The sequence below is a fragment of the Ictalurus furcatus genome, chromosome 11 (assembly GCF_023375685.1).
Source record: "Ictalurus furcatus strain D&B chromosome 11, Billie_1.0, whole genome shotgun sequence".
In the NCBI taxonomy this organism is placed as follows: domain Eukaryota; kingdom Metazoa; phylum Chordata; class Actinopteri; order Siluriformes; family Ictaluridae; genus Ictalurus; species Ictalurus furcatus.
In genome coordinates, this window is record NC_071265.1 from 22,383,893 (window position 1) to 22,407,946 (window position 24,054).

General features: G+C 39.6%; 1 protein-coding gene across 3 annotated transcripts in view; it reads left to right on the top strand.

Annotated features, from left to right (window-relative positions):
* Positions 1-4,359: 4,359 nt before the first annotated feature.
* Positions 4,360-24,054, top strand: part of setd5 (SET domain containing 5) — a 31,699-nt gene continuing 12,004 nt past the window's right edge. Inside the window, exons 1-6 of one of the 3 annotated variants that reach the window (XM_053635917.1) lie at positions 4,360-4,915; positions 20,960-21,220; positions 22,303-22,405; positions 22,795-23,066; positions 23,626-23,684; positions 23,816-24,003. In XM_053635917.1, coding sequence (XP_053491892.1) covers positions 21,150-21,220; positions 22,303-22,405; positions 22,795-23,066; positions 23,626-23,684; positions 23,816-24,003 — 693 coding nt within the window. In that variant the 5' untranslated portion in view covers positions 4,360-4,915; positions 20,960-21,149. The remainder of the gene's footprint in view (positions 4,916-20,959; positions 21,221-22,302; positions 22,406-22,794; positions 23,067-23,625; positions 23,685-23,815; positions 24,004-24,054) is intronic. The other 2 variants (XM_053635918.1, XM_053635919.1) reach the window with 2 other exon arrangements.

Consider the following 24,054-nt stretch of genomic DNA (forward strand, 5'->3'; position numbering starts at 1 on the left):
ACAATCGCGTGCATTATTATTATTATTTTCCCTTCCGGTGACTTGGCGTTCTGTCGGCGGGGATCACGTGACCTGAATAAGAGCCTGGAGGCTGTCCGGCTATGGTACAATAGGAGCATTGTAACGGGCGAGACTCGACCTGGCACTACTGCTGCTGCTGGGAAACGGACGGCCAATCACGTGCTGCTCGACCGAGGACGAGTCGCCCTTTTGAGCTGACGTGGGAGTTAGCGATTCGCCAATTCCCTTCTTAAACCCGTAAATGATTCAGGCCAGGATACACGTCTGTGTCATGGGGCGGGGCCCGGCAGTTTTTGTAAGAGTCGGCTGGGTTTATCTATATGTAAACATTGGGCCGGTATATATATTTACATAACGCGTTTGTATTTGTACAGAACTGTGAGAAGTCATCATTTATTAAGCTCGTGCATTGCTGCAACAGCGTGATGAACCGGAGCTCGGAGGTTACGTGCGCTTCTGCTTACCCAGTATGGCGGATACTCCGTCCGGTCACGAGCTTTTCCTTTAGGAAGGTGCGGCTGTACATTAAACTTCCGTTAATACCGGTTTCCCAAAATGAACTCAACAACGACCAGCATTACAACGTATTACAGCGAGTTTCGTTTTAAAGCACGTTTTCATATACTTAGACAAGGCAGGACATTCACGGTACTTTTTCGGATATTCCCCCTGCTGGCAGAGAGCCCAGCACACACGCATACAGATTTCCCTTAATCATCCGCCATGGGGTTAAACTTTAATACTGTCCAACCCAAAAGTATCAGTCAGCCAACATGACTGCAATGGAGTCAAAAATACAGGCTTATTGACCAGATATTCCCATTACATGTATCCATTTACTGAAGGAACCAGCTGGTTCAGTGTGATTAAAGCAGGACCTAAAGTGGATATTTACTATTTAAATATTTCGACCAGTTCTAACTCACACGTCTTAAGTCAAATGTATTTTGACTTCTAGGACAGTTTGATGAATTAATTTTGTTTCCAGTTCAGGTTTAAGTACAGTTCAGCACATTGGGGCTGCGTCCGAAATCGCGCACTACTCTACTACACAGTAAGTTAGAAGCAGTACACCAGAAAGGATTCTCAGTATGCGAGAAATACCCGGATGGTGTACTGCTTCCGGTGAGATTTTGCTGCGTGCAACCGATGGATACTACACGAGTCAAAAATCCCATAATGCAACAGGACTGGAGCGGACGAGCGCAGAAAAAAAACTCGCAGAAGACAGAGCGTCATCTCTTTTTAAGTATAAACCTTGGTTAAACAGGACTTGTTTAATAATACTAGTGATGGGAAGTTTGGATTATTTTACTGACTCGGATCTTTCAATCTCGTTCAGCAAAACGAACGAATCTTTTTCGAGTCATTTCGTTCATTTCAGCAGAATATAATTTAAATGTTACATGTTAAATTCCCCAACACATCTAGTACTTATGCAAACGTTGATCACATTTGGAATAATAATAATAAAAAAAACTTTAGGCTAATGCAGCCAAGGCCAAATTAGGACAAACTTCAGGCTTTTGTCATGTCACATTTGTCAAGTCTGTTCCCCGGAAACAGAAATGATTAGTTCACCTCTTGAGTCTTCCGGTTCGAGTCGTTCGTTCATCCCATAACCTCCCCGAATTAGTAATAGTCAAGCCAATATATTTCCTATACCTTTGGTATATGGCTATGATGATTTGGTTATGATATTTACTGAAGATTAGAATCCACTGTAAACAAGTCTCAATCTTTGCTTTATCAAAGTGATTTCCCCATCATATGGATAAAGTTTAAAGCATTAATCAACTCTTTATTACCACATACAATGTAATAGAAAAGAACCATCATGACAGAAATTCACAAATATATAAATTGTAAGAAATAAAAAAAGATACACCTTGAAACCAGAAACGTATTATGTAACTGTAAGAGTAAAAAAAAAAATAATAAATAACTATGCGCTTGTTTGTAAGGAAGGTTGTGAATTATTAACTAATTTTTGTATCTAGTACGGCTGTCACGTCACGTGACAAAAGAACATATGACTCGGACCAGAAGACTCGAGAGGTGAACTAATCATTTATGTTTCTGGTACATAACCTACGGGGATGATGCTGCGCATGCATGGTCAACACAAAATGAATGAATCACTCTCGAAGACAACTGGTTGTCCCCGAGTCATATTAAAGATTTGTTCAAAATGAATCACTAAACAATACCCAAATAAATTAACTTGTTGAAGGTTTAAACAAGAAAAAAGTTGTCACAGTGTTTGAAACCTTTTTTGTGATCTTCATCATGACATAGCCGGCCAAGCTAACGTTTTTTTAACGAATTTACCTCAGCCTGTTAACACAGTCCACATTTATTTACTAATTCAGTTAACTTTCCTGATGTGCATTTTGCCGTTAGTGTGGTTGCTTTAATCTGGTGGTCCCTTTAAAATGTTTGTGTTTATGATGACGTCGAAGGTTACATGACAATGCCAATATGGCGATTGTAGTATGTCCGGAATTGTATTCATACTGCACACACATACTGATTAGTACGTCCTATTTCAACGGCCATGTACAGTACGTAATTTCGGATGCAGCCTGGGGGTGCCTCTCAATACGAAAATTGATGCTTCCTCATTTCCTCGCTCCTCCGTCCTCCAGCCTGTGACCTGGAAATTGATCGACATCAACCATCTTGAAGGACATAATATCACATGCTTCTCACTTCTTATCTGTGCATCCTCATTTCCTTTCCTTGCATCTTAGCTCCACCCCCTTAGGATGTGAGAGAAGGATGCAAGGATGAAACTGAGGTGAGGAACTGAAGCAAGTCGAATGGAATATCCTCGCTCTCTCAAGCGTCACTTCATGATGACTGTGCTCAGCTGAATGACCTCACTGCGCTTCAGGGATCTGCCATTATGTTGTTGGAGCTTGGTTACTAACAGCATTCTTAATAATGCTAAAAGCACTGATAGTATGTGAAATGTCTGGGTTATTCAACAATGAATTAATGAACAATACATAATGTATCTTATCTTTTGTGCAGATTTGCATATCTAAACAGGCAAGGATCAATTAATTACAATACTCATTGTAAGCATATTATTATTTCATTATATTTCACACAAAATGCCATCACATCATCAGGGGACTATTTGTTTGACATTGTGGCAGATGTAAAGGAGGAGGGGAATTTATACGTGCTTCAGGTTTTTCGACAAGAAACACTTCCGCATAGGATACACCTGTGGCTCTGGAAATTTCCTAGTTCCTCGCGGTGCAATTAGACAGTTGATATGTCCTTCAAGATGGTTGACGTCGATCAATTTCCGGGTCACGGGCTGGAGGACGGAGGAAACATCAGTTTGAGTATTGAGAAGCACCCACAGACTCGGTGTAACCGGATATCTTCAGTAGTCATTGCAACAAATGACGTTAACGAAACTGTTTCTCAGCCAATCCGTGCGCACCTCTCATCCCACGTGACCTGGTACAGCAACACCAGTCCAACGCATATTCTCTTGTGTGTCCATTCACATACTGACAATTCACAGCCGTGCGTCGCCTCCAAATTAAACACATGCTCATCGTTTCTGAAACATTGCGCAGGTTATACCGATCGACTTGTTTATTTCTTCACATGTATGGCACGAAGTTAAAAAAAACAACAACAAAAAAAACAGACACGTAATGGAATTGAAACTTGTTTAATATATCCATCGTGGTGTATGAATTCAACCCCATCCCTTTTGTGAAAGAACCAAAACCTGCGCCGTCTGAACGGAAATGTTTCCCTTGTATGAAATGAACAGTCAGGAAATGTATAGACAAGTCGATATCCCTGTCCAATCCCAAGCCAGGTCCCATAAGACCGACCCTTCATGTTCCATTCATAGCGGGGTTAAGGTGGGGCTGACCCTACCTCTAATGTCGTAGTCCCTGGTATGGGGCCCCGGAGACCCCGTGTGCTATGGACAAACAGCTGCTATATGGCTAACCCAAGCTGAGGGTATTCCCTTTAGCGCTGAATAGGTTTTGTTTACAAGAAAAAAGAATAATCCCTTTATGAAAGAATTGAAAATTCCACGCCGTGTGTATTTAATAACGTGACCACTGTTCCCATAATATCCTCATTTACTTCTTTCGAATATCCGTTGTTTAGCTACTAGGTCTTTTCTCGTCGTCTGCGTTAAGTACTCCGACTACCCTCTCACCAAGCAATGCAGAAGCTGACTACGCTTTCCACCCCTCCCAAAAGCGAAGTCCTGCCCTGTCTTGGTCAACGAACACGTTGGACTTTTCTTCCCCAATCATATCTCTGTGTTTGTATGCGCACCGAGATTGACAGGTTTCAAGCCAATTGCACTTTAGCGGGCTGCGCTTCGGAGCTGGGAACGCCTGGTTGTCCCTCGGGGCGCTGGGAGCCCCTGCTCGAGCCACACGGAAACCCCGTGTTATGGTTGTGTGTCAGTTTCGCTGGCTGCCGCGGTCGATGCCGGTGAGGAGGGGGTTGGGCGCCACTGCAAATGTTGAGGACCTGAGCTAGAATCACAGCCTTGTAACACACAGAGCTGTACCTACCCCAAATAAATATCGACTGTAATTATTGTAAAACAACATTATAAATGGATGCAACCAGCGGGGATTCAAAATAACACTTGAAGGAAGTGCTATGACCCAAAAAGAAAAGGGTATGAAACTTTCACCCACTGCGTGAGGGACATTGAGAAGTTTGGAAGGTACCCGGGGAGAGGGAGCTGCCTCTCGGCTTACAGCTCGCAGGAAAAGCCGAGGTCACAAGAAGAGGCCTCGTAGTCTGATTCGTTTTGATGTGGGAATATTTAAATACAGCCAGTTACCTCAATAGGATATTTTACCTGAACTGAGCTGGAATGAAGGGCTGGGTAAGTTTACATGTTTTACCATGGGCATTTTGCAGATAATGGCATGTTATGGATCACTAAAGGCAAAAGTTGCAGCATAACTTGGCAGCTCTCTAGCTAGCTATGCTAGCTAGCTTTCTACCTCTGTGTGTGTGTTAAGGATTTGTAGGGTCTCTCCTCAGATGTTTGTTATTAACATTGACATTATTTGGAATATCATTGTAAATCAAATGTTTTCAATATAACATTTAGTTTATGTTCTGTGAACCAACTGTCCAAGTTAGCTACTCAGCTAGCTTCCTGGCAAGTAAATTGTTTGTTATAGCTAATATTCACAATATTACGACCAGTTCCTCGTGCTGCGAGACCTGCATTTTTTTCTACAAGAGCTGGCGATGTAAACATTTGCTGTTTGTACTAATTATGTGCTTCTTTGCCATTTTGTATCTGTACATAATGTTTACACAGCAGGGTCACTAAACACGATGAACTGTACGTGTATACATTGGGGTTTTTATAATTAAACGTTTTTAACGCTATTAATAAAGTAGCTAGGTGTGATACTGAGCAGTTTCCTTTTAGTTGGCTAGGTTAGCTGGATGGAGAATGCTGGCTCATTCTTTGCTCGAAAGACTCGTGTGTATCAGCGTTGTAACGTTCAAATTGGGCATTTTACCCCGTTTTTTGCCACACAGTGGGCTCTGTAAACCTAGGAAAGACAATGCTGAGCATATTGGTTGAGATTCTGGGTCACCTGCGAGTGTCTAGTAGGTTTTACACCGGTTCTTTCCTCATGTGGTTACAAGCAGCTTGGTACATGTTAGCTATTAACCTTTAGCGTCCAGGTCAGAGCTGTATACAAAAACTATATTTACAGTTAGAAGTCGTGTTAATGGTTTGAAGTCTGTGGAAAGGGTTTATGTGCTCGATGAAGCACTGCGTTATTTTGTTTTTGTAACTTTTTATTTGGTGACATTTCCCCCCCGACATCTGTGCGTTATCATTTTTGTTTTAATAAAATTCTGTCTGGAGATTTCGTTGTATTTGTTGCATAATCGTTTCCGGAAGTAGTCCTATTTTGTATTTGTAGCATTATATTTATTTATATATAATGTAGATATATAATATAATCGCTTGGTGGTTTTGCTGTGCTCCAGTGTTGGTGACTGATGCAGTTAAAATGTATTTTCCTTTTAGGCTCACTGAAGTTTTGAGGGAGGTTAAAGGACTCGTAGGTGTTTTTTTTTTTTGTTTGTTTTTTGGTGTGTTGTGTTGAACTTTCTTTTTTCTTTCGTTAGCCAACATTGCCAACTCTTTGAAGGGTGACTTGCTTTTCTCAATCTTCCCCCCACCTCCCCCATGAACCAACCCCCAAGCTCTTCGGCGGCCATGAGAAATGGGTGGTATTTCTGAGAGGAGCTCGCGTTTCCTTTTTTAGCCTCCATTTTTATTTCAACAACAAGTGAGTCGAAGCGACAGGAGAGAGAGAGAGAGAGAGGTGGGGGGATAGAGAGGCAGAGAGAGAGAGAGAGAGAGAGAGAGAGAGAGGCAGGCTGCAATGGCTGGCTAACGATTTGCTGTCGCTCTTTCCGTCCAACGGGGAATTTCCCGTTTAATTATTACTTACACTGAAATTTTTAGTCAATTTCTTACAAGAAAAAAGAAAACACAGCCCTGCTATCCCAGAATATTTCATCGTCCAAATGCCGTGTAATATCTGTGAGAGAGTATTGCGTGTGTCTTGTTTATTCGAGACACAGTCTGTTATTAATGTGTTAGCCTATGGTGTAAAAATGTTAGCAGTTGTTGCTGATGCTATTTCGGGGATAAATAAACACATTGTTTGAGGGACGAATGAGCGGTTTGGTGCCACTATAGAGTAAGCCAGGCTTGCTACTTTAATAGCTAATTACCCAGGACCCCTGCTTCCCTTGACCGTTAACAAAAGGTGTCCATAACAGTGCCTGAAATATTTGGTTACTGTTACACAACAGATAACACGTCTCCTCTCCCGAGCCCTGCACCATCAGCACGGCGCCATTGCAGTTAGACCTGACTTCAGATCAACATTCGTGTTCAGCAGTCATCTACAAACACGACTCATGGCAAATACAGCAGCTAGTGTCCTCAGAATTCAGGTTTCTGGTTTTTAGGGGAAACTGTGCCGTTTTATCTGTTAAATTAACATATCAACGTACCGCTGTTTTATAAACTCACACAAGCACAGGGTACAGCTTGAACATTTCACAAACACCATCAAGAGTTCAGTAAGGGCTGAACTGTGTGTGTGTGTGTCTGTGTGTCACGGTAAAGCCAATGTAAGTACGCACATAGTGTAATTGGAAAACATGTAGTAATATCCATAGGTTACAAATGCAGTATACTGACAGCCATCGTCTCTCATTCTGTATCCTGTATGTGCGTGTGCGTGTGTGTGCGCGCATAGTCGTGTAAGCCACACATTTTCTGAATATGTTTGTGTTATTTTAGTCACTCTGATTTTCCCTCCACCTTTAACTGTGAAATTTGAGCTGTAGGCCACACTCACCCAACCTATCCCAGTAAACCACAGTGCTTTGTGAAGTGTCAATAGATTAAGCAGTCTGAGCAAAAGCACAAAAAAACCAACGCTTAAACTTAAACAAACCAAGACTTGCCATTAAACTCGGTTCTGTAAAAGAGTCCATGTTTTTGGTGTTTCTCATTGTGTCGTCCTCCAGGTTTGAGAATAATTTGTCACTCAGTTTTTTTCAGAAATGAACTCCTGTACCCTTTGTAAGTACACTTCTATAATAAAACACAGACTGTTCAATTTAACAAACATGTATTTTACACCGCCTCCGCTGCTTTATTGAACAAATTGTTGAAACTATCACAGTCATTGAGCCTACAGGATAATGACCTCTTGACAGAAGGGAGGCAGGCAGGCCTCACCGTCAGTGAGGGTTACAAACTTTTTTTTTTTCCCCTCTCAGAATGATTCATTGAGTGACTTTTAATGTACTTGTTAGGTTATGATACCAAATCAAAAGTGAAACATTTAGACTTTTTTTTTTTCAAAAGGCTTTTGAACATCAGCTATAGCATAGATTGCTCTGAATTTATTCATGTCTGTTGTTGCCTGAAAGTGGGCCTCTTTTCTTTCTTTTTTTTTCTCTCTCTTTTTTCTCTTTTCTCTGCACTGAAACATGATGATCTGAAGGAATGTTCAGTCCGAGCAGACAGTTTTCAGGTCTTTCACATTCTCACTCTTATTCCCTTGTTCTCTCACTCGCTTCTGTCACTTCTGCGCACTTTCGCATGCATACTTGGGCCCTTTCCTGTCCTTTCTGGACAGGATTGCCATAATATGGACCAATAGCTTATGAATAAACAATATCTTGTAGGTTAATAGAAGAAAAAATTTATAGAAACGTGACGGTTATTTAGTGTTCCAGTAACTCTATCACTGTATAATGCGAAAGTGCGTCTTTTCTTATGGCTTGCCTTTACATTCACACTAAAACATATGTTTACAGGTTAAATATATAAATACAGTAGATTTATTTAGTGGCTGTGGGAAACGTTGCCCTTTTGAAAACAGACATATGATTGTCGTGTAATTACAGATGGGAAACCCATTGCATGGCTGTTTTCTGCATTAGGTATTTTTTTGTTTTACTCATGCTTGACTGCCTTGTATTGTAAACAAGTGACGCAGAGACGTGCAAGAAAGCACTTTTTATGTTCATGTTGTCAAGAAAAAAAGGAAGAAATGATGTAAAGGTCATGGGTCTGACACCCATTGCGCATATACAGCATGCCATGTTCGATCATTTTCATGTTTCATTGTGAACCGGAAGCTTCTGGGATGCAGTTTGAAAACGCTAATGTGGCCAAAACATAAAAGCTGCATTTTGAAACGTACCCATGTCAGCCTGGACTAGACCTGAGTTTGAAACCAGGTGCTGGCCCACCGCGAGCAGAGAAACACAGGATTCCTGTGGAGAGGAAGGGGGTGAGGGGTGATTGTTTAGAGAGGACAAGAGATGAGGGGCATCATAAATAGACACTTGATAACAGGATTCACAGAGCCTGTTTACTAATTGTTTACAAAGAAGAAGAGCAGGACATGAAAGACAGACAGTTTTCCAACTTAATTTAGCTGATTGAAGGCCAAATGATAGTCTGTTCTTTTCTCATCAGATGTGGACTAAGAAGCATGCTTTCAGGGATTGTTTAAAAATAAAACCGGGCTGTGTAAAAGCGAGAGTGAGTCAGATTTGTCATATGGTAGAGCGTGGTTTTTACTGTCTTCATAAGCCTACATATGTTGAGCACACTTACAGGTTCTGGAGCTAGGAACCTTTCTGAATATGTTTACGACTGCGCCCTACAGCACAACGGGGTTAAAACTGGCTCGTGTGACGCCTGCCACACTGCCGTTTCTGGATTGGAGCATTTTCTGATTTTCTCAGCCAATCATAAGACCCGTGTCCTTAGATTGGACTCTGTGCGCACATATGTTTGTGTTTTAAGGTTGGTGGGGGTGGTGTTTTCATGGCTGTGTTTAGTGTTGTGCAGCGAAGAGCAAAAATTCTTGAGCGAGGGTGGGAATAAAAAAAAAATAAATCATTGGACAATTTGCATCCCTCATCCTCTCTTATTTGCCTTAGTTGCAGTCTAATGAACAGTAGGCTGAAATGGAAAGATCTGCCATCATGGCTTTACAAATTTTATATCAAGGGGGGGAAAAAAGATATCACTTAAGCCAGTGTCCTTGCCTCCCATTTCTTGTGTCTTCTTACATACACGTCTGTGATTTCTGGTTTTCATTCTCTTTTGTTTTTCTTTAGCTTTAAGAAAAAAAAGAAACAAAAGAAATTTGATAGTCTGTTTTGTTGTTGTTATTCTCACTTCTTTAGTCATAGCGAATCAAGAGCTAAGCCGGCTATTCTTTTATCAGAGGAAATAGTTAGGCATTGTGCAAAACATGTTGACTTAAAGGGTGTTGTCACATGGAATGCGAACATGTTGATCTCTCTGATTGTATGCAGCTTCACTAACCTGTGCATGTTATTCAGCAATTGTCAGTGAGATAAAATGGTTTTAATAAGAACTCAAGGTTGCACTGTTTACCTTAAACATAATATGGGGGGTTCAGAAGGGTAGTTGTACATTATTTCAATATTCTGCGATTTTATAATAGATCTCCAAGTAGTGAACATTTAAGAAAAATATCTGTTAATGTCTCTAGGCGGACCAGAGGGTAGAAAGCTTGTTACCTTTGCCTGCTTTATTACTTCCTCTTGTGTCAGACAAGGAAACATTTCATACATTGTTCCCTGAGGCAAAATGGCTGTCCAGATAGCGTGAAGCTTGTTTGTGTTTGAACAAGTCAGAGATGTGGAAAGACTGAGGTCATCGTTTGTGCTCAGGTGACTGTTTTTGTGTTCTAACTGAAGAGGTTTGTGATTATTAAGCTACAGTTTGGTTTAAGAGAACATTACCGTAATGTTTGTGTTGTAGCTATGGCCACTGAGAAATGCCCAGACCACCCTTTTCCTTTTCGTTGTTGTTTTTTTGTTTGTTTTTTCTTCGTAAAAAGCCCTGTTGATGCGCACGTTATGTGGTGCTGTGCAAGCCCAATCAACCAAATCTAATAGCATTAAGATGAGTTAAATCACATTAGCGTATTTTGTCTCCAAGGCAGGTGATCTCATTTGGTCATAAAACTAATGTTAGTAATTCTATACGAACATGCGGAAATAGAGCCAGTGACGTAACGGACAATAAGCGTGTATTTGAGCATAATTTATTTTCTTGATTTGAGAATCAAAAGGGCGGAGAGAGAGATTGTGCAGACAGGGTAGGATGCTACAGTGGAATTTGGGGTAGGGGGTAGGGCCTGTCTGGCTTAGTGTGTGGGTTGTCTTGTTTCCATCCCCTTTCTGTGCTGGGAGAGATGATGTCATCCGTGTGTGTGTGTCAGGCTAGATATTAGAGCTAGGTTGAGCACTGTGGGGGTTTTTTTATTGGGGAATTTGCCTTTTTTTTTTTTTTTTTCTTTTTTTTTTTTTTTTTTTTTTTTTTTTTAAATGGTACAGCTGGCTGTAGTTCTGTACTATACCGGTTTTATGATTTGTTATATTTCCCACTCTCCCATATCTTTACATGACAAGCAAAATAAAAAATTAAATAAATTATGATCTTTTAGTACCACTATTGCCCAAACTTCTAGTCAATCAAGTCAAAATGCTAATTAGAAAATGCTAATTCATGCATGTACTTGCATTTCCTTTATTAAGGGTGCACAACCTGAGAAATGGCTCAAATTTAATTGCAAACCGTCATTTGCACTTTTGTGTGCAGCCTTGTACAGTGGCTGCCAAGAGAAAAATGCACATGCGAAGTTCATTTTCAAAGTCTAAACTAGTATGGTAATACCAAATTGAAAATCTAATAGCAGTCATCCATTTGCTATTGCACATTCGCAATCTCACACTTCTACTAAAACTCTGTTACCAACCCTGTTTGCATTCACGGCCAGTCAAATGCTGTGGGTTGGACATATCTGGAAAATGCCTGGGTGTTTAGGAAGGGCAAGTGCAACAAACTGATAGGAGGACGTATGAGTATGAGGACTTTCTTGATGAAGTAGGGCTGTGTGATTAATCAACTTTTCGATTTCAGTTTTGATTATGGCCTCCGACAATTATGAAAACAAAATAATCGAGACAAAACGATTATCATTCCGTTTCGCAATGTTCTCGTTTTGTCTTTTTAAAAACTGCCCGCCTTCGTCCCTCCCTAAAAGGCCAGGCTCGCTCCCCGCCAGGCCGGGGCATTTTTAGTTCAGTTCAAGCCAACATGACAGAAAGAGAGGCTTTGGTCGACAAGAAAAATAAAACCATTTCAGCCGTTTGGAAAGAATTTGGTTTCAAGGAGTCCGATGTGGAACAAAAAGAAATAGCGTTTGGTATCACTGGAAAGCTCATTTCCTCTAGCATCATGACAGCTGGTCTAAATATGCTCATTTCCTTTATAGAGCTCACGCAGAAACTACAGACCGATCTTAACCTGGAGACAGAATTTCATTGGCTAAAGAAGTTTAAAGTTCATTTTTGGCGATGTGGTTCGCCGAAAAGCGTCTCGTGACGTGCTCTGCTAGCTTTATTTTGGTTATTTAATTAAAAAATGTATTTACTTTTGTTTTATACATGCACATATATATCTTTTCTTTCAGTTGAATTATATTCAAGGAAATCCACTGTTAAAAATATGTTTTTACAAAAAAAAGTTCAATAAACGCATGTTTCCAAAGTCAGTGAGTAAACGTGTTTAATAATCATGATCTCAGTATTGACCAAAATAATTGTGATTATGATTTTTGCCATAATCAAGCAGCCCTATGACGTAATATACCAGGACTACCCAGATATTGTAATCAAGGTGGATCAGAGGTGAAGGCTTTGGGCTACGGATCAGAAAGTTGTGAGGTCAAGCCCTGGCCACCACCAAGCTACAACTATGAGGCCCTTGAGCATGGACCTTAATGCCCAAAATATACTTTTTTAAACAGTTTTATGCATTGCCTTTCAATGTATACTACATTTGACATTTATGAGTACACAGGCGGTCGACGCATGCATTACGCATTACGACAACTTGCACTACCCCTCCTGGCCTACAAGAGTCAGTACAGAGCAGTAAAGCAGGTCTTCTGGTGTGAAGGACGACAACGAAGAAGAATCACGAAGAAGGAACAATGGAGGAGAAAGACATGCTGCTTCACTTGTTACTAGAGGAAGAAGAAAAGTAAAAAAAAAAGAGAAGATGGTTCATTGTTGTTCTAACTTGCACTCGTTTATGTCTCTTCCGTTTATTCTGTTTTTTTCTTCGACTACCTTGAGAATCAATGGCTCTGGGTCACTGTTGCCACCTTGTGGAACAACTAAATAGTGCAAAGGATTTAAATGTGCATGTGTGACCTGCGGTTAGAAAAATATGGTGGCGTGCGTACTCTGCTGATGACTGAATTTGCATCACGCATACTGTACACTGTTCCTAGCGTACACATAAAAAGGGAAGTATACTTTGGGCTTAACCCTCTCTGCTTCAAGGAGACCATATAAAGGCTGTTTATTCATTCGTTCAATTTCAGTAACCGCTTTAGTCTGGACACGGTGGATCTGGAGCTTTCCAGGGAACAATGTACAAGGCGAGAAAATTCACACCGGATGGGACTCCAGTCCATCCAGGGCACCATACACACACAAGGGGCTATTTAGCATAGACGATCTGCCAGCGCATATATATAATGTGCGGATGTGTGTTTTGGAACACTGAGAGCAAACTGGAGAACCCGGATGAAACCCACGCAAACGCAAGGAAAACATTTAAAACTCTTCAGATAGTAACCTGAGCTGGGAAACATCAGTGCTACCTTCTGTACCATAATGCCAATCATGGCTGTTGTCTTTCTCTATTAAATCCTCTAAAAAATGAAAGCGTAGCGTGGAAGTTTCAAGAGAGCTCTTTGGGCTTTTGAAAATGCTAGTCGTTGTATGGAGGAATTTGTGCTACAGTTCAGTAAAGGAATTTGTCTTTTATGTTTAGTGCAAAATATAAGTGAAACCTGACTACCCTGAAAGCCAGGTAATTGTTCACACACACTCGCAAAACTTTGGCTCATGGGATCTGGCCCAATAACAGGTTTGCCAAGTTTAAGACAACACCTTCAGTAAGCGTAATATTTAAGCCTATACCCTTTTGACGTATATGCTTCATGTGCTACCTTTTACATCCGATTGGTGCAGTGTGGCAAAAAAATAATAAAAAATGGGCCAAGCATAAAATGGCAAAATATTAAGCATTTAAAGGTCTTAGCAACAAATAATTGGTCAGAAAATTTGTAAGAATTAAACACATGCACTATCCTGTGCCAACATTTGCTCGTTTAGTGTTTGGGGAAAATCTAGAAACAGGAAAATTTACTTGTGCAGTGTTGTACACGAAGGTAAAATTATGGTAATAATTAAAATGTTTGATTTAAAATTCAAACTAGAACATGTCTGTGAGTACTAAATGAAAAATAAAATAAAAAGCTGTCCAAGTTTACCACAAGGCTTAGACGTTTAAAGAAATCAGAGGTAAAACGATCCCATACTAAATTATTGTATCTATTTGTTTAATTCTTGCTAATTTCCTGACCAATGATTTGTTGTTAAGACCATTAAAAGCGTTATATTTTGCCATTTTGGGCTTGGGCCTTTTTTTTCTTGCCCAGGAGTGTATACAGTGCTTTGCTGTTGGGTTTTTTTTTTTCCTTTTATTTTTGGTTAGTAATACATCAAAGCCAATATTCTCATTTACTTTGCAGCATATGCCCTAGTAAACAGCATAAATGGAGAAAAAAATTCAGTTTAAGCTTTAAAAGATGATATAGACGAGCACTCCTGGGGATATTGATGTAGTGTTTTATTTAAGTTTACATGCTAAGATAAAGACCTGCCTCCTATAATGGACAATCAAAACCTGGGGACAACTATGAGCTCTATGTTGGAGGGCATCAGAGTAAATATAGGAGCCTAGAGCAAGGCCATATTAGGTTTTATATGTCCTACGCAGGAGTTTGTATTCGATACAGGCTGAAACTGCTAGCCAGTATAGCTTATGGAATAGAGGTCGACCGATAGTGGATTTTATTGACACTGATAACTAAGTTAGGCATTACCTGCGCATAATCTATTAATCAACTGGTAGTTTTTAAAATTGATACTGAAAAGAAAAATATTGCTGAACTTTACTCCAAAAATACTTGTACTGTACTTTTTAAAAATGAAATAAATATTAATATATATTAACTATTAATAAATATTAAAGTAAACAAAAGATATACATCCAAACTGAACCAAAAAGTAACACTCCAAAAAACATAAAAATAGAGACATGGAAAATGAATTTAAAAAAAAACACTTCAAATAACACAACAAAATTAGTCAGTGATGGGTTTTATTTTGCCTCTGGAGGCTGCCGTCATACTGTATAATGACTGTGGATCTTCTCAGCCACTCCTGTGACGGATGCAACCGGGAAAAACTATCAGTGTGGATTTTTTTTTTTGCTGATAATTGATAGTTCTAACAATCAGTTATCGGTGCAGATTAATCAGCGGGTCCGATCAGTCAGTCAACCCGGGTTATGGAGTGATGTGTGCAGATTCTGCAGCGTGAGTGAGGACTCTGGCTGCTGACTTTAAACTGAAGCTGCTGTATGGTTTAGACCAGAGAAAATGGTTTCACCCAAACCTTCTTGTAGCTGAGCGGTAATAAAAGTTTGGGCCAAAGTTGCAGCAATTATTTTGTGTTTGGCAAGTAGCAGAGCTGAGCAATGTTACAAGATGGAAATAGCTTTTTGTGCGAGTGCACTTGTGCGGGTCGAAAGTAATGCCGAGGTTTCATACTACAAAGAGCAGTTTAATAATCACCCCACTGATGTTAATGGAAAGGAAATTAAGTCATCTATAGATATAGGTTTACAGCATTTCTGTTTTAGATAAGCCTGATTGTGAAAGTTCACACACAAAAGGTTTTATTTTTATATGAAACCTGTTTGTAAATATTTAGCGGTTCAGGTTTTGGAGAAGGCTTTCATGTTACTACTGGTATCGCTTTATTAGAAATATGGACACAAGTACACTTGGACAAAACTCACTAGCAAATGCAATAGATTTTCCATGAGTGTACTCGGCGCAGTTTGTATGTTTTGTCCGGTTGAAATTTTGTAGAATGTAGAGAATTGAGGCAATTGTCAATCCTAACATGCTTACTTATTTTCAAGTGTGTGCATGTATTTATGCGGTTAATATCACACAGTATATACATATTATGGAGCATAACTAAAGGGAAAATACAGTATGCTGCCCACAGCCCATTACTGAAAACCTAATGTGGCCACTGAACCGAAACCCTCACCCATCCCTCTGCTAGTCTGAAGTCTGTAGTGCATGCTTGAGTAGTATAGTGCATAGAGGCTGATTTTGAAGCATAGGCATTGTCTCATCCCCAAAATGGCCTCTTGAGGTGTGCGTGCGTGCATGTGTGTGTGCGTGCGTGTGTGTGTGCGCGCGTGCGTATTAGGCAGGCTGATAGGAAGGCAACTGGACAGTAATCTGAAACTGGCTTTCAGGAGAGACTCGGTGTGAAAGATGAAGACAATGAGATGGACTTTATGAAGGACAGAAGAGGTTGTAATTATTTGTCTTTTGTCATTCAGCAATATATTTTATTTGTTTTAAGAGTCTGGGAACAATTCAGTATTGTGAAGAAACAGAAACACGTAGCTTATCTCTACAGATTCACATGGTCTTAAGTTCTGTCTTTAAATAGCAATTTAGAATTGCATTATGGGTAAATGGAGCTGGACAGGTGGGTTTTTGTCAGTCAGATTTCTCACAAATTTTCACTTTTGATTTCACAAAAATATGATATGTATTGATATTGCATAGTAGGCACAAATGTTTTCACAGTCTTCTGTTGAGAATTATTAATTATTAAGAATCACAAGCAAGTGTTACTGGAAGTGAAAAATACAATCCTCCGAAACCCAGATAAGGATATGTAACATACAGTCATGTGAAAAAAATAAGTACACCCCATAAATTGTTGGCTATTTATTTATTTATTTATTTATTTTTAAAACATATTTGGACAAGCCAACATTTGCTCCTCTTTTAAACAGTGTCTATTAATAAAGTTTATACACTCTATCAAATGATATATAATATTTAAGTTTTATAGTAATTTTCGCAATTTAAATGAACAAAAAACAGATCTGTCACATAGAAAATGTAAGTAAACTCATACATTTATCACACTTTCAAATCCATAAAATTAAAATCAGATGTTGAAGATTGGGTGCCAGTGATCAGAACCTGCTTAAGGAGTGCAGGTGGAACCTGTCTTATTTATACTCCTCTCATATCTAGTGTCTGGTTTTCCCTTTATTATTGAGGTGTGTGGTGTCATCATGCCAAGATCTAAGAGTTCTGTAAGGCCTTCAGAAAAAAGGTTGTGGATGCCTATGAGTCTGGCAAGGGATTTAAACAGATCTCCAAATTATGTGAAACGCATCATTCCACTGTAAGGAAAATAATCTATAAGTAGTGCAGATTTCAAACAACTGCCAATTTGTCCAGGACTGGCCATCCTAGCAAATTCAGCCCAAGAGCAGACTGTCTGATGCAAAAAGAAGTCTCAAAGAACCCCAAAATTTCATCACAAGATCTGCTAGTAAGTCTTGCAACTGTTGGTGTCAAAGTTCATGCTTCTACAATCAGAAAGAGATTACACAAATTTGACCTGCATGGGAGGTGTGCCAGGAAAAAACCTTTGCAAGAATACAGTTTGCCAATGAGCATATAGGCAAAGACCAGGCTTTTGGAATAATGTGCTCTGGACAGATGAATCAAAGATAGAGTTGTTTGGCCACAGTAACAGCAGACATGTTTGGTGCAGACCAAAACCATCTTTTCAGGAGAAGCACCTCATACCGACTGTGAAACACGGTGGTGGAAATGATATGGTTTGGGGTTGCTTCACTGCCTCAGGGACTGGACAGCTTGCATTCATTGATTCAACTATGAATTCTGCATTATATCAAAGAGTGCTTGAAGATAATGTGAGGCCATTTGTCCAAAACTTGAAGTTGAACCGAAAGTGGACCTTTCAGCAGGATAATGATCCTAAGCACACAATCCACCAAGGAACGGCACAAAAAGAATAAATGGAGGGTTGTGGTATGGCCAAGTCAAAGCCCGGATTTGAATCCCATTGAAATGTTGTGGGGGGGATTTGAAATCGACAGTACATGCAAAAAACAACAAAAAAAAACAACTAAAATATCTGGCAACTGAATGAATATTGCATTGAAGAGTGGTCAAAAATTCCAGCAAGCTGATGTCAGAGACTGTTGGACAATTATGCAAAAGCATCTACAAGAAGTTATTTCTGCTAAAGGAGGCAATACTAGCTTCAGAGGCCAAGAATGTACTTACTATTCAAAAGAATCACATCTGTTGATATTTCTGTTGTAGTTTTTTCAATCATTTATTCATTTCCTGGTGGTTTTGTTTAAGTATATCAACTTCATTAATAGGCACTGCATTTTTGCTTGTCCAAAAATGACAAAAAAGCCAATAATTTCCATGGGGTGTACTTATTTTTTTCACATGACTATAATTACGGTTGTCAATATCGGTCATAGATAGCCTACCCTACCATACCACAAATATTATATTTGTAAAACTTTATTGGCCAGTAGTAAATAAGTTGCTTTCATTTTCCTCTGTTTTCCCTATATTTTCCCTGTTCTCTGTTTCTCTATATTTTAAGTTACAGAACTTGATTGACTCTTATCCACTTTCAGCATTTTTGTACATCTCAGATTAAAGGAGCCATATCTAGTTTGTTCATTTGACAAGATATTTGTATTAATTATCTTTTCCACTCTAAATCCAAGATAAGGTCTGGTCAGTAGCTTTAAAGACTGCTTCGTAGTGGTACTATTTGATAAACTGTTGGTTAAGTGCTAGGTTAAAAGAGAAGTGGGGCTGACGTATCATTGGCTTCTTTGTGAGGTTGTTTTAGAGCTAGTAGCTCACTTCAACAGAGTCCTTGTCCACCGTATCTATGGGCCGTTAGCAACTGTATCTATGGGGACGTGTTCCTGAACACCATTCATGTGGGTGCTAGGATGTTTTCTGATTAGAGGTTAAAAATGTCTGCATCAACTGCAAACGTAAAGACGGTTTGCTGTAACTGGTTATCGAATGAGTAATCATTCCTGCAAGTTTCTGGGTTACAGGTTTAAGAATGATGCGGTCATCATGCTGGATAGTTCTCTCTTTTTTTTTTTCTTTTTTTTTCTGAGACTGCTGATGCCTTTTGTCATGTTTAACTTTCTAATTTGTTCCTGTTTTAGTTTAAGCTTATTTGTTTGAATATTTGTATATTGTATTGACACAGTAGCGAATACGTTCTCCAAAAGGTATATAAGTGATATAATAACAGTTCACAAATTGTGACTACTGGAGGACAGAATTTTGAGCAGTTAAAGGATGATTGAACTGGAGCTACCATGATAATTCATTACTCAATTGTTGTTTTTTTTTGAGTCCTGCTGCCTATGTATTTAAAATGGTTTTATATGGTGGTACTAGTAAGCCTCACTTTGACTGACAGCCATGCAAATGCATCATCCATGTATTGCCCCCTTCTGTATAGCAGAGATACTGCATACTGTGTGTGTGTGTGCACGTTTGTGTATGTATATATATAATATATATATACTGTACTTTAATAATTGTGTGCCTCTGTGCGTTACTCTATTGAGGATGTTTATTTAGTTTGTTTTTCACAGAAAACTATTCGCATTTTACTTTTAGCTTTTACACCTGTTTGTTTGCATCTTTTCAGCACAACACTACATAAATAGGGCTAGTGCTACCTGCATTGCCACTACAGCTTTGAACATGTTTTGTTTTTAATGTCAGTGACCAGGATAGCGGATGTTTAAATCTCTATACATTTTATTTCACACAACAGTTATTTATTATTAACCTCGTTTATAGCTGCAAAGTCGCTTTACGTTTGACCCGTCTTCAAACATGTGAACATCCTGTTTCAGGCGATGCAGTCAGAAATGTACAGAGTTAAGTGCAGCTCTGAACAGGGTCAAATGTGTCTTGTGATCTGATCACTCAAACCGCTGTCATAGGTGATCAAGGACAAGTGTTACAAGTATCTGTGTCCCCGACAATCAGGGTAAAAATGTTTCTCGCATTGAGTGCTGTTATGTAAAAATATGACTTAAGTAAAAGTGAAAATCTGTCATCCAAATAATAACTTGTGTACAAGTATTTAATGTAAGCCTGCAATTGCTAATCAACAAAAGCAAAATATTATTGTTACTCAATAACAGATTTTGTTATTGATCAGTTATCAGATATCCGCTACATCACTTGATATAGATTACAATAAATTTGATTGAAAATGACGGAGAACAGCGAAAGATGGACAAAAGTCCTCCAAAAGTGTCTGAACCTTGTATATTGCACGCCATTATTGGCCTCATGACATAACTTGTGTTTTGAATTAAAGACTAGACTTGTAATCGTTCATTTGGGGCCAATGTGAATAAGAGTAGAAGCACAGTGTGCTGGGCCAAACCCTGCTTATTAACCGCCGGCTTTTTTTTTTTTGTTTAGCCGTACCTGACCGGGCAGTATCACTTATTTATGCTCGTGGTTATATCAATCCTTTCTGCTCTTTTCAGAAAATCTGAATCTTTTGCTACTTTGGCCATAAAGGCAGAATCAGAATGTGCTTTATGCAGCTTTGGGAAGTAGTGACGCCACAAGTAGCGAAACCGATTAGCTTGGTTGTTAGTTATTTAAACTAATTTCAAACTTTTTTTCTGACCCAGTGTTGATGAAAATGCAGCGTCGTTTAGTTTTCTGAACTAAAAAAAAATACTGGGTGTGTGTGTGTATTTATTTGTATGTTGTGTGTCATGTGACTATCATGCTTTCAGTTCACACTGAAGGTGCCGGGAGTCAGTCCCAAAAAGAGTCACAGTGAACCAGGCATTGAAAACTAAAAGTCAGCCACAAAGCAAGCAAAATTAAATTATCAGTGAGTTTCAGATTGCCAAAAATCAGGGCAGTGGAATGCAGATAAGAGCCTCTCCCACTGATTAAGACCATTGGTCACACTGAAATATAGTTTTAAAAAAAAGTAGTGTACAGAGCTAAAAAGAAAATGTATGAATGTAAGAATACTACCTTACAGAATAAGAATACTACCTTACTGTAGTTTGGGTGTCTGATATCTCTGAATATTCCAATGCCATGACAGATTGCCTGATAAATGATGATGAATCAATTATCAAAATAACTAGCAGTTGTAGCCCTAATCTAACATGAGGGGACTATGGAAGTAGCATGTTCCTTGCAGTATGGAATTGTATATACATTAAGATGTAGATCCTTGAAGACAGTAAATCTGACGATATTTCTCTTTCTAGGTCTCCTGATGTGTGTCAGGTGCTGTGAGTGGCATTGCGGCACCCCACCACAGGAGTGGACTGTCTCTGCCATCCGGATTTCGTGATTCCCTCTTCCCTCCCCCCTCCTCTCCTTTCCCCCTGTCCCTCCATCCCTATTCCCCCTCCCTTCCCCCTTTCCCCCCTCCCTTGCGGCGCTGTGCTTGACGTCATGAGCATAGCAATCGCACTGGGAGTCACCACACCTGAGACACCTTACACAGACATGGCCGCCGGATCAGAGTGAGTTCTGCCAACTGTTTTGACAATCTTGTTGAAGACTTTTCGTTTCTGTTCTACCCAGCTGTCATTATTTTCCCATGTAATAGACCAGTTTATTGCTAGTATTTCTTTCAGTGTAATCACGATCAATATTACATTATATTAGTGGTGTGTATTCTGCCTAATTTCAACATCCACATATTTCTAAGGGGGTTTTGTGTTCATTCAGTAAGTCTTTATCACTTGACTGACATCGTGTGTGCATTATTCAATGGGCATATTGTTGAAATGCATTGGGAAATTGAAGCGAGTGCTACTGTGATGTTAGCATTGCTAATGGAGCCATCGCTAATCTAGAGAAAGGCCTCAAGTAACAAAATTGGAAGAACACACATACCCGATAACTATTAGACACTGGACCATTTAAAGTCAAAGCCCTCGCAAAATTAATGACGAGAGTCAGTTTATCTTGATTAGTAGGTGCTGGAGACCTGTGAGAAAAGTGGCAGTGAAATGCTGTGGAATAATGAGTAAACATGTCGTGTACGACTTGGTGGGGGTATGCAGTTTTAATGAAAAAGTTTGTTGGAATTGGTCTCTGTTTTATTAAGCATGTAGTTTAGAGATACAGACACTACCTGTTTCTCATAATTTGTGGGTAATCATACAGCCCTTTAGCTGACACTATTCTCCTGCCTGAACACAGCTTGTGAATAAGCGAATGGTGTGTGTATATATATATATATATATATATATATATATATATATATATATATATATATATATATAAATATACATATACTTGACGATTAATAATCTGGAACTCTTTTATATAATAACTACTCTATTATATAATAACTACCCAATCCTTATTTTAGTGTGTATGGTAATGCAGAAACAGCAATCCCTTCCTGTTTGATATACAGTGGGAGGCGTCTTGCACGTTTTCTTAAAGTGCTATTGCCACCTAGTGGCCCGCTATGCAAAGCTTTCATCATTTGGAGATGAATACTGCGATATCGTTCAGTGTGTACTTTTTTCATGAACAATTACTCTGATCTCTGTAATGTTTTAATCTTTTACTGTTGTTGACTCTTTCTCAGTCCTGAGTCAGTGGAAGCGAGCCCTGCAGTGAATGAGAAGACGTACTCAAACCACAGCTGTGGGAGCGCACAGAATCACGGATACCGGGGCCTTCCCTATGCTGTGAGTATCGCTTCACTTGCATGGCATGAGTATTAGTCATAGTATAGCAATAACAGATGTGTATTGAATGTAATCCAGCATAACTGGTGTGCTGTCCTTTATCTTGTCCTAATTAGTAAACGGTTACTGTGTATTCATATTCTGTGTTATGAAAAAAGTACAGTAGTTATAATGCTATATGCCCATTTTATTCATTTTAAAACTTGGCTTACTGCAGGGTTTTTCCAGCCATGCTTATATGCCATATTGCAACTACTAAGTCCTGCATGATTTTTGAATGCCACATTTTATTTTTCATTCCCACCTTCTTGCTTTCCCTTCTTCCTTCTTCTGTCTCTTGTCCTCTCTCTCTGTCTTTCTCTCTGATACCTGAACACCATTGTTTGAAGATGCAACAGTCTTCCATTGTGTGTTGTCAGGATCATAACTATGGAGCGCCACCCCCTCCTACCCCTCCTGCCTCCCCACTCTCCCAGACCATCATTCCCCGCCTGGAGCTCAATGGCGCCCTCGGCCGTCCCCGATCCCGTTTCCATACCAATGACCCTGACAACTCGGCCGACAGCGACAGCTCGTCAGAGGAGGAGGGCGCCGTGCCATCAGGCTGGTGCCAGTGCCGCCTGACTTCAGACCGCTACCTCATAAAATGCGAGAGCTGCAGGTAAGGACTTCTCCATGTTTAAGGCTCTCACATAAACACAGTCTGTTGTTTTTATTGTTGATAATAATAATAATAATAATAATAAATAATAATATTATCAATGTGTGTGGAAACCTGAGAAAACCTTTCAAGTGGTGAAATATTTACATTTTCTACTATGTCGGTCTGAACCCTACAAGTTTTCTCAATCTGAAATGTTTCTCTTGCGAATATCTCAACATCAACAGGAAGTTCTAGCATTAGTTTATTTCCACACTAGCCATTAAAGCATCTTTAAGCAGACTGACTGCTTTTACATCCACATTTGTTAGGCTAACATGATCTCTGCAGAAAGGAAGGGAAGATGAGAGGTTATTTTGGTAAAGAAGTAAAATAAAATAATTAAGCTTACTTAGAGTAAATGTATGCAAGTATGAAATGGATAGAAAGACAATTTTGGTGACCTCCAACTAGGTTTTTCCAGACACCCACACATGTTTGTTAACCGTTTTGGTGCTGATATTATTATCTAGTGCAATGCAGCTGTGTGCAGTCTGTCTTACTAGTGTGATGTGTACAGGGGTCTGGACAGGAGGAAAGGACTGGATGGGCAGCGTCGGAAACCAGACAACGTGTCGGGTAGGCTATAGAAGAAGACACAAACGCACACAGTTCAAGTTAAAGCGTGGTACTGTCAGCTTTTTGCAACCTGTGCTCTTCTAATAGTGTGCTCAGTGTGTGTCTGGATTTGGATATTTGTGTCTTGATAGTAGGAGAGAGCAGTGCTACAGAAAGTGGAGATGAAGAGGTCTCAGCTGCCACAGTGTCATACACAGCCACTCAGCATACACCCACCAGCATCACCCTCACCGTTAACAGAGTCAAGCGCAGCAAAGCCAAGAAGCGGAAGAAGAGCACGGAGAAAACACGAGCCGCCCCTAAAGCTAAGAAAGTCAAGGTATAAACAAGCAAATATGCACAGTACTGCTAATAGTGATGGGATTATTCA